General features: G+C 35.3%; 1 protein-coding gene across 11 annotated transcripts in view; it reads left to right on the forward strand.

Moving 5' to 3' along the window:
* Positions 1-11,964, forward strand: part of pcdh15b (protocadherin-related 15b) — a 228,945-nt gene that overhangs the window by 119,104 nt on the left and 97,877 nt on the right. For all 11 annotated transcript variants that reach the window (XR_009273731.1, XM_058794176.1, XM_058794175.1 and 8 more), the window contains 3 exons: positions 1,727-1,859; positions 2,589-2,668; positions 6,603-6,696. Coding sequence is in view for 10 of the 11 variants with exons in the window: in XM_058794176.1 (XP_058650159.1) it covers positions 1,727-1,859; positions 2,589-2,668; positions 6,603-6,696 (307 nt within the window). In the remaining variant the exon portion in view is untranslated. The remainder of the gene's footprint in view (positions 1-1,726; positions 1,860-2,588; positions 2,669-6,602; positions 6,697-11,964) is intronic.

Below are 11,964 nucleotides of genomic sequence, written 5' to 3' on the forward strand. Positions count from 1 at the left end.
AATGAGGGTTGAAAACGAGAGCACCTCTCACTCTCTAACAGAAGACTCCACCTCACATGCCCAGTTTGAGATCAATACAATGCCACACAGTGAGAGATTTTGCTTCAGAAATATCCCCAAGAACACTCTGTCGATATTGGCCCCTGCTCTTGTCCGGCTGACACTTGAAAGAGCGGAAATTAAGGGCTTTTCACTCTAATTGCCGCTACCTCCCTCCCTGTCCAATTCATAGCAGCTGCTGCCCTCTGTAATTCTTGCTGACCGCCGAATCAATACGGAGGAATGAAGCAGAAATAGAACGGGGGCAAAGGAAGTTCAGGAAATGCATTGTTTCACTCTTCTGTTCGGGAACAAGTTTAAAAGTGTTTAATAGTCACAACAAATCAACCTAAATTTGAAGTTCTTCTCCACAGAGTGATACTTGGTCGAAACTGTGTATCCACTTTGTCGAGGTATTGTAGAGAGGTATATGGTTAAAGCCAAAGGCAGCAGGTGTGCTATTATATGTGTTGGACAGATGGCGGGTAAGCTTGTGAGAACCGGATAGTTATTTTCATCTCTTATTTTTCTGTTTTAAAGTTTTATGAGAGCGCTGGCATCAAATTCATCATACTGGAACATTTCCAAAGCGAAAATACTCCCCGATCTAATTTGCTTCAACCACGCTGATGAGCGCCTTGATACAATGTGCCATAAAACAATGACAGCACCAGGTTGGGTTTTCACTAAACATCCAGAAAACAACCTGGAATTGGATTGCTATTGTTAGCTAGGCTTACAGAAAAGTGTTCAGATCTTGCAGGAAGCTTCATGGTGATTTTCTTTGTCAAAAGAAAATCCATATCAGAGTCCATATAAAAATGCTGCATGTGCTCAATCAACAGCATCCGATTGCATCTCGTGATTACAGAAAATAAGTTTGATTCATCTTCACTTTATAAAACTGAAACCAAGTGAAACTATGTTTAAGTCAAAAACATTTTTATGTGATGGGTTCATACCCAGGTAACAAATTTAGGTTAAAAAAATTATAAAATTCTTATAAAATGATGAAATGTCCAAACATTTCTTACTCTTCTACTGTTCTTTATTTTCACTCAAAATATAACATTATATTAACGTTTATTTTTAGCATTCCAAGAAGACTACATATCCAGTTTACTTTTTGTGATTATAATGTTTTTTAAAGTTTTTTTTAGAACGTTCAAGTGCAAATAACATCATCAAGGACATTCCGAGAATGTTGTTCTAAGAATGTTTTTTTCTCAACATTATGAGAACATAAATAAAATATTAATAAAGTTAAAAACATTCCATAAACATTACTTTAAAAAGTTAATAGTTTAAAACGTATATAATGTTTCTTTATATATATATATATATATATATATATATATATATATATATATATAGTTATAAGAAGGCATATTACAACGCAGTGTGATTATGGAATCTCTACGTTTTGAAATTGCTTTTGTGTCAGGAGTGCCTGTGGTGCCTTGCAGTGTTCCCTATTTAGTCAGATCACTCGATTTTGGAACAGAGCCATAACATTTTAGAATATTATATGTTGAAACTCGTTGTGCATTCTGATCATTTTGTGGCTGGTGTGGCATAGTTAGTAGCTGGAAGGGATGCATTAGCTATCATGCCGTACCCTTGAATGAGACACTTAATACATTGGTCAAACAAAGGAATATAAATCATGTTCCTTTTGTTTCTTCAGAAGTTCCATCACAACGGTGTATATCGAAGTACTGCCCCCCAACAACCAGAGTCCTCCCCGTTTCCCTCAGCTCATATACAGCCTGGAGGTCAGTGAGGCCATGAGGACTGGAGCCACACTGCTCAACATACAGGTGACTAACCCATCAGCTCCAGTTGAGCTGCTCTCATAAGGGTATTATTGTTTCAACAAAAATGTATTGAATATTATTAATTATTAATGTTATAATTATAAATGTATGCACACTGTATGTATGTCAAAAGTTTGGAATAATTAAGATAATAGTTGATTTTTGATTATTGTTTTGTTTTGTTTTGTTTTATTTTTAGTAAACAAAACATGAAAATAATTGTACTGTCACTTTTGGTCAGTTTAATATATTTTAATATTTTTAATAATTTATTTTAATAATATTAATATTAATGATTTCTAGAAAAAATCTTGATTTCTGCTGCTTAAAATGATTTCTGAAGAATCATGTGACACTGAAGACTAATGGCTGCTGAAAATTTAGCTTTGCATTAAAGGAAAATATAGCATTTTTAACATATATTGTAAAAATGCTTCACAATCTTACGATTTGTATTTTTAATTGTAAATTTTACTGTAAATTTATTATTTAAGCCCAAACTTTTGACCTGTATGTTTATAGAAATATATTCTCATAAATTTTCACCAAAATATTGATGCTAAATTTAAATAAATAAATACATTTCAATAGAATATACAGTACATAATATACATCCCAATATGTCAGCTGCCCAAATACAATATATTTTTGTGTTTCCTGATCGCAAAGTTTGGGGGCTTTCTCATCATAATTGAATTAGTGTAACACAAAAACGCTTTCTCTCATTTGCAGGCAACCGACCGTGAAAGAGATCCCATTACATATACCATACTGAGAGGAGATCCAAACAACATCTTTGAAGTCTCCCAAACGTAAGCTCACTTTGAAAGGCTGGAAAAAGGCTGCTCTGACAAAATCCATCGTTTTTGGGGTTTGAATAAGCAAAGAAGATATTTTAATTGTGATTCAGACACAGACTCATTCACACAATGCTTTGCATTCACAGAAAAACAGAGAGAAACAAAAGCTTTTTCTCTGTGAAATATTTGTGTGTTTGGATTAGCCACATCCTTGCATGCACTGGATGCAGATTACATTATGACACAAACATGATGCATAATTAATAAGGACTGATGAAAATATTAATTCTTCCATTTCAAATAGCAACTTAAGACATTTCAGCTTTTGCTTGCAGTGAAGGGCCAAAAGTCCCGAAATGTTTTCATAGCAAAAGCTCAGATGCATTTTATTTGATTTAGCACTCCATAAAACGAGTAAACAACATTAGGTGGCCGATATCTCACACTCTCTTTCTTTAGTAATGCATTTAGTAAAGCATGTTATACTCCGTAGTGTGCAGTGTACCAAAGGGCATTTCAATCATAGCCCGGAGCAAGGCTTCTGATCCTGTTCTCGAGTTATTTAAGCAGGATACCACAACCAGGATGCACTTCTAATGAACTGCCACTGTTCTTTCAATAAGCAGCAAATGAAGAGTAGAACAAATATAGCTATATTTCTTGAACTACCTGAGCTTATCTCTCGCAGTTACAGTCTCTTCCTTTCCTCTCCTCCTTCCCACAATGCCTTCTGCTCCCCACGGAGTTTACGATAGAGCTGTCTGTTCGAGGGGATTGTGTGTAACTGGAGTCTGGAAAAGTCTGGCTGGAGGGTGAATATGGTGATATAAAGTATATGTTTAAAAAGCACTTTCATGGGGGTTGGAAGTGTGGGGTTATCCTTTCATAAAGTAAGCGAAATGGAATTTTAATGTGGAATTATTCAGAAAAGTTCAAAATGACTGTGATAGATTTTCAAGCAGAGGGGATGTAAGAGTTTTAAATGGATTTGAGATATTCTTAACTTAGCATAGGCTAAAGTGCCAACTCACCTGCTTTATTTTGGAAACAAATATATCTAATAACTTTTATATGAGGCATGATAGTTCAGGTCTTCAACCTTTGTGTCCTTTGGTTTAAGACACTTAACACTAGTTTTTTTTTTTTTTTAGTGTAAATAAATAAATAAAGTTGCTTTGCCGATGCTAACATCTCTATTTATTTATTTATTTATTTGTTTATTTACCTACCCATTACATTGATCAGTGTGTGTTTGCTGCTGTGCTTTTGGAAAACAGAAGTAATATACGCTGTGATATACTCATAAAACAATCTACACAGAAACATTACACTTATTGTTCATCTGATGAATAAGAGCTAAATAATAATAACTAAAATGATAATAGACGTTGTTAAAAATGAAACTTAATCCACTCATTTCTAACTTTGGGATTCCTCAGAAGGATCTGCTATGTATAGGTGCTACGCACAGCCAGAAATAGCAAAAGGCTTAACGTTTTTACTCATATCATAATTTAGTGCTCAATATGCCATATTTATTTTACTTCGACATTTCTAAACAACAATTTGTCATCGTTGATGTGCGACTGTGGGGAATCATGCATTTATGTGCATTTATTCAAATCTATTATGTCTATTACGTAAGATAGTTGCAAAATGAACTTCTAATTTTTTGACTGTAGTTTCACTAAATTTGAATTCTGAAAGTTATAGTTGTTTCATAGTACAACTAATTTATTAAAAAAAAAAAAAAAAAAAAACAAAGATTGATGACATGACTCCTTTAAAACTGGGGTTTTGTGACAATAAATAAATATCCTTCTGTTTCTTTTCAGTTATTCAGAAACACCAGATATAAATGGCTTTTTCATAACCAGCCCGTCTGGTTTGGTTTATCTTGGCAGCTGCTGCTTATAATGCCAATAATAAACTTGTGTATTCTCTGGTTATCATTACAATTAATGCTGTTCAGTAGAGGAGTAATTTAGGGTGTGAGCATGCTCTTAGACATGTACAGACTATGCTTTGCAGTGAATGCATGATGAATATACATGAGGTCCTCTGGAGCCTTGAAGATGCCACTTTGAATTTGTTTATTTGATTTGGAGAACGCATGACTGTCTGCAACAGTGTCCACCCGTCTCACAGATCCTCTGGGGGTTTTGGGGGACATATCGTGTCAGGAGAGAGTGATTGTCTGTTTCTAAACATGAAAGGGCAAATTCGCTAAACAGTTGTGGCACTTTTGCATATGGTATTTCAGCACTCCATCTTATTCATTAAACACTCTCTATCCATTTAAGAAGGCATTAAATGTGATGAAATATTGATATGCTGTATTGAAACCAAATTATTTTTCATCTTTTCTTCACAAATTAGACCTTCAGTAGAAGTACTTTGTTGCCACAAATGTCAATTAACATCAAACTACTGACCACAGAAAGTAAATGGATTTTTATTTTAAAGATATAGTTGTGTTCCCTTTCTATCGATCAGGACAGCAGTTGTTCATCAAATGACGGAAAATAATTATGCTTGATTCATGAATAATAACAAAGTGGATGGCATAAAAGCATGCTGAAGTTAGTGCTATTTAAGTACTCTTGTTTTTTAATAACTTGTTAGTTATGAAAAGTCTAAATTTAAAGAATAAAATGAATAAAACTGTAAACTCAGTAATTTCCAATAAATCTCCATAGAATCAAATTTATAATTATCTTATACACTATGCATCTTATCCACAATAGCCATTTATTTAAAATGTATAAAAAAAGATGAGTTTGTTTCTTCATCGGAACAGATTTGGAGATGCTTTTTTGAAATGCTTTTTCTGGATGTTGTTGTTGTTGTTCTGTCTCTCACTGTTCAAATAATCCTACCATTACAATTATAGACTGATCATTTCTTTGTCAGTGGGCAAACGTACAAAATCAGCAGGGGATCAAATATACAGTATACATACATACATACATACATACATACATTATATATATATATATATTTTTTTTTTTTTTTTTCACTGTATTAACAATATGAAGTGCATTAAATATTACATTACCAGGGTTTCCCAAACTGGGGTTTATGAAGGAACTGTAAGGGGTTTGAAAAGCTAATAATTAATTAAATTATAAAAATTTAAAATTAAAATAAGGGATTTTAAAATAACATCAATTAAAACAAAACATATATTTTATTTGTTTAGAGCTAGTTTAGTGGCATTTAATAATATGTAATCATGTAATCAATAAAAAAGTAACTGTAGTCTGATTCGGAGTATTTTAAAATGCACTTTAATCTAATTACAAATACTTAATTTTTGTAATCTGATTACGTAATCCAGATTACATGTAATCAGTTGCTACCCAGCTCTGTCTGTATATGTTTTATCTCACAAAAATATGAATGGCATGCAATGACAAATATCGATGCAGAGTTTGGTGTATGTCTCACTCACTACTCCATGAGTTCTTAGTTAAACTTGCATTACCATGTAAGCAAATTTAAATGTGTGACCAAATGCACTGTGCTCTAGAACTCATTTGAATGAGGCACAATGTTTTACTCATGGCCGATGTTGCCTGACAACAATTAATTCAGTCCTAATCGTCCCAGGCACACGTAAAATGTCCTCAGCCTTTCACAGTGGCACAGGTCTTACAAGAAATGAGTATATTGCCCAGCCGTCTCATTCAGCAGCACATAATTCCATCCAGGCTATATTTGATGAACTAATTTCAGCCAAAAATGATTCACTTTGTCTGGATTTTGGCTGTGGCCTGTTGTGCGTATGACATTTTCCAGTTTTGTTTTCTCAGCACATGGTGTGAATTTTAACACATTTTCCCTCTTTCACTTTCGCTTGCCCTCTAAAGCCACCATAAAGTTAAAACACTTAGACCTCTGGGCTCTATAATCCTCAGGTTTTCAACACCATCTTTGCTTTCAGGTCTGGCCTGTTGTTGCTGGCGAAGATGCTGGACAGAGAGATCACGGATCACTACACGCTAACGGTCACAGCCTCCGATGGCAAACCAGATGGGGTAAGACTGAAGCCTGTCAATCCATCACACCCAATTGAAGATGAAAACTGGTGTAGCTGCAGTTCAAAAGATCGTAATCGAATCTTCTGCTTAAACAGACATCGCACGTAGACACAGTACAGCATGGCAGGCAGAGTCTAGCAGAATCAATCATGTTGATGGAAAGAAGGGCAGGCGAGAGTTAGAAATGGTCATAAAGTGTGCTGGGAGTGTTGTATAGTCATCACAGTGCTACTGGCTGCATGGATGTATTTGCAAAATTGCATATAAACACAAATGAAAGAAACTAATGCATTCATGATTAATTGATTCTGTTAGTCGGGTAGACAGTCAAATCATTCTTTCACTCACAGATTGTTGTTTGTTCATTAATCAGATGGTACAGTATATATACACTACCAGACAAAAGTTAATTCAATCAAAATCTTTGAATGTTTAAAAAAAAAAAAAAAAAAAAATGATATATATAATTGACCCGAATATAAGACGATGGAAATACATCTGAAAAAAGGCAGTCGTCTTATATTCAGGGTCTAGACTTTGACATGTCAATAATACACCCACAACAATAGGTGGCGCCAAATACGCATAAAACAAGTGTGCCATGAAATATGTAATGTAATGTGTGTTGTAAAGATTGCGAGTGAAAACAAAAGAAAAAAACGGCATGAGTCGTGACTGTCATGTTAGCCTGATGGGAACAAACTTCCTCTGTAAGTGATTTTAAAACAGAAGACAGTACCCAGATTTGAAGACTACAATAAGATTTCACTTCTACTGTTAATAAAATTTTGGTAGGCTACTATGAGATGGATAGCCTAAATGTTATATAATTCAGATGGGCTACCTGTTATTTTTATATATCAAAAAGTGTATATTTTTAAATGTCATTGTTGGTAAATTTTACCAGTATTTACCATACTTTCAAAACAAAAATTTAAATAGTAAAAATATGCAATATGAAAATAATTTAAGAAAAAAAAAATTGTTTTACATTGAGAAAAAAAAACAAAAAAACAAGATTTGGTTTTCAAAAAGGTACATCTGGAAAAAAGGGGGTCGACTTATAATCGGGGTCGTCTTATATTCTGGTCAATACGGTAATATTGTGAACTATTCTTACAATTTAAAATAACTTTTACATTTTATACATATTTATATTTTAAAATTTTATTTATTCATGTAAAGCTGAATTTTCAGCAGCCAAAACTCCAGTCTTCAATGTCTTCATGGTCAAAACATAAATTGCATTTTTAAATATATCAAACAATTAACAATTGTTACAATTATATATAAAAAAATTAAATAGCAATAATATTTCACAATATTATTGTGTTTACTGTATGATTCATCAAATAAATGCAGCCTTGGTGAGAATAAAAGACTCTTTTTTTTTCAAAAACATGAATTATTCCAACTTCTGACCAGCAGTGTAAGCATAACCACAATATAAATATATAAATAACACTTAAAATAATGTTCAGTTTGCTAGCATTAATGCATTAGACACCATTAACATTGAACAGTTTGTTTTATAGAATTTATTAATCGTTTTATAGTTGTTGTGTTGTTCATTTTTGTACTGTTGTAACAGTACTATATATATGTGTAAAAAAGCCTACCATTGATTCACTTATTCACTAACTGATTGCTGTTTATTTGTTTATTCATTCATTTCAAGTGTTTGATTTCTTGTTTGTTTTCATGCTTATTGCACAGTAGTAAATGTAATTATGAAAATTAAAATCATTTTAAGAAAGATTGTTAAGAAGAATTAGAATTCAAGTAAAGAGAGGTCTAAAATTGATTCACTTGTGCAACCAAACAATCAATGAAGTGAGTCAATCAAACAAATTATTTCTTCACTCACTGATTGCTGTTTGTCCATTCCTTTGTTCATTCATCTGTTCATTTGTTCGCTCTTTTGCAAAAGTGTTTGATTTCCTATGCTGGGGTGAGTCTCCTAGCAGTTACCAGCGACTGGTCTCTCCTGTGCACTCCACTCTCACAAAGGGCTCACAGTGATTGATCTAAATAGAGGAAAATGAGGTGCATCTTACAATGGAGTGATTATGCCTTAATGATGGAGATAAACGAGCCGAACGGGCTTTTTAATTATGAAGCACCTTCTTTCGCTTCACTCTCTCATTGAGCCTATTTCCCTTACTGGACGAACCAACGGTGAAAATCTCACTTAGTATTCCTCAGTAAAAGAGATGCCTGGATTTACAACCCTCTTCAAGGACATGTAACGTGTTCACCTCCAAACTCAAGGATAATCATTTGCCTTCTTCAGGAAGAAAGTGCATAAGGATCCGGCTTTAAGCACAATGTTCTCCATTTATATCTGAACTGCCAAGGTGGCTGTCAGGTGGTGAAATTATGCTACATCTGAGTCGAAAGTCTTTGCCTTTATTGTCACGTTAGCGTAGCCTTTACAAACAAATTATGGTGACTCCAATACTTTAATAATCCCTGGAATAATTCAAAGCACATCTTAATTGGCAGAATTCTCAGAGCCGTGATCTCTCCTCTTTCCTGTCCCTGCTTAGCTCATGAAAGTAAGATGAGAAAACAGTGCAGCAGGTTTCGTTCCCATCTTCCCATTTACCCACAACTGTCCCTCGATGACCTTTCTGATTCACTTGAGGCTAAAAATCAAGGGTGAAGTTGAGACGTAAGGCTCGGGGAGCAGGTGCGGTTTGGAAGGTTTTTAAAATTCAGTGACCTTTGCTAAACCACCTGGTCATTAGCCAATTTAATAAACAGTCCCCTTTCTGAAGAGGAGAGTTGGGAAAATGGGTTTCTTTTTAAGGGCCCTGGGCAACACTCAGAGTTGACCTCTGTGCCTGCTGAGGTCACGCAGGCTGCTCTTTGCATTGCACAGGGTGATATGAGAGCCAGACAGATTCACAAAGTGCAAAAGAGAAATTTCTTCATTCCCCAGTCTGTGGTTAGAGGAACAGAGACAGCCAGACATCTGTCTGGTGTACACGGACATTTGACTATTGGCAAATAGTCTTGTTTACTTTGTTGGAGTGGGCACAATTCAGTATTAGGTCCCTTTCAATCCCCATCCATTCATCCCATCCCTCCAATCCCATCCCATTCCTCCATCTGTCCATCTATCCTTCCAGTCCCATCCATCCATTCCTTCAATCCCATCCCTCCCTCCATCCGTCCCTCAATCTGTCCATCTATCCTTTCAATCCCATCCATCCATTCATCCCTGCCTCCCTTCCTCCCTCCATCCATCCATCCATCCATCCATCCATCCCTCCAGTCCCATCCCATCCCATCCCATCCATCTGTCTATCCTTCCAATCCCATCCCATCCCATCCCTCCCTTCCTCCCTCTCTCCCTCCCTCCATCCATCCATCCATCCATCCATCCATCCATCCTTCCTTCCTTCCTTCCTTCCTTCCAATCCCATCCCATCCCATCCACCCATCCATCTCTCTAATCCCGTCCATCCATCCCTTTAATCCCGTCCATCTATCCAATCCCATCCATCCTTCCAATCCCATCCATCCATCCATCCCCAATCCCATTTCCCAATCCATCCATTCCTTCAATCCCATCCATCCATCCCCCAATCCCATTCCCCAATCTATCCAACCATCCATCCCTTCAATCCCATCCATTTATCCCATTGCTTTTTGGAGGATTTTTCTGAAGAACAGCAGGCAGCAGGCAGAACTGCTCAGGATCAACAAGGTACCCATGAACAACTATCACAAAACAGAAAGACAGTTGTGGATCATCCAGGAAACGACACACAGTATAAATATTCAAGGTTATGTAAACTTTTGAAAGGGGTCATTTTTATAAATTCAGTTATTATTTTGTCTTGTGGAGAATATATAAACATCTGTTATGTGAAATAGCTTTTCGGGACAATATTAAATACACAATAACATGCAATTTTCATGATCCCTCTTATTTTGTTAAAATTATTATTACACACACATACAGTATTATTACACACACACACAAATATGTATATACATACATAATATGTACATACGTGTGTGTGTGTGTGTGTGTGTGTGTTTGTGTGTGATGCGATCTAGGAAAATCCAACATATGGTGAATTTTGATACCATATGAAAACTGGGTTCAAGCTCTTTCCAAAACCTTGTGTTTTGTCCATAGCTTGAACGTAACAAAAGTTATGGCTATCTGAAGTTGGCTGATAGCCATGATTTTCAGGAATGGAATTTTGAGAAAAACAGGTTTAAAGTGAGATGGATTTCACTTTCACTTCACGGGTTTAACGAGAGCGGTCTGTCAGGAGTGCTATACTTCATCATTACACAAACAGACTAATGTTACCCTGAAGAGGATAGTTTTCCGTTGTTCATCATGGGCATAGTCTCTGAACGTTTGATCACCCCTTGTATGTTTAGATAGCACGAATAGTGTAGTTTACATTTAGAAAAGGCGAGTGCACTGCAACTGTTCGCGCATCTGTACATATAACAGACTGTCATCGGACTCCTCCTCTTTAGTAACATCATATGATCCTTCATCTTTGGATGTGAAATAGTCCATTATAACATCGTTTAGGGCACTGACAACACCAAGCTTGAGCAGACTGAGACGAGCAGATCGTTTAAGTGAGCAGCTACTTCAGACTGCTTTGTTCTCTTCCGCTCCACCATCTCCCGATATTTAAAAAATAAATAAATAAACTTTGCTTGCCGTTGTTTACACAGGACTGGCGGGAAATGTGCATTGATACACCTTTATTATATATGTTACGTGGTTTATTTTGATAGGTTAAAAAATAATAGGTTTTTGTGGTGTTAAGAGAAAGCACCTCTGCAGAGCATTCTTCACATAAGAGAAAGACACAGTCTGTTCTGCTTGCTGCAATAAATTGCTGTTTTTCTGCATAAAACAAGTTAATTTTGCCAAGATATTTTCAGAGATGATAGACAAGATGTTATAGAATAATAGTTTAATGAAAACATAATTTTGGCAAAAAAAAATTGACATTTGACCTATTTTTCGAATTTCCTGAGAACGTCCCAGTGCGACATCAGCAGGTTTTCCCAGATCGCATCACACACACACACACACACACACACACACACACACACACACACACATATATATATATATATATATATATATATATATATATATATATATATAATTTATTTACTTATTTTTTCACAAATAATGGTGTGACAAATTCTAATTAATTGGTTTAATTGGTTTTTGACAAATTCTTTGGTGTCACATAGCAAAAATGTAGAAAA

The sequence above is a fragment of the Onychostoma macrolepis genome, chromosome 12, assembly GCF_012432095.1.
Source record: "Onychostoma macrolepis isolate SWU-2019 chromosome 12, ASM1243209v1, whole genome shotgun sequence".
NCBI classification, from domain to species: Eukaryota; Metazoa; Chordata; class Actinopteri; order Cypriniformes; family Cyprinidae; genus Onychostoma; species Onychostoma macrolepis.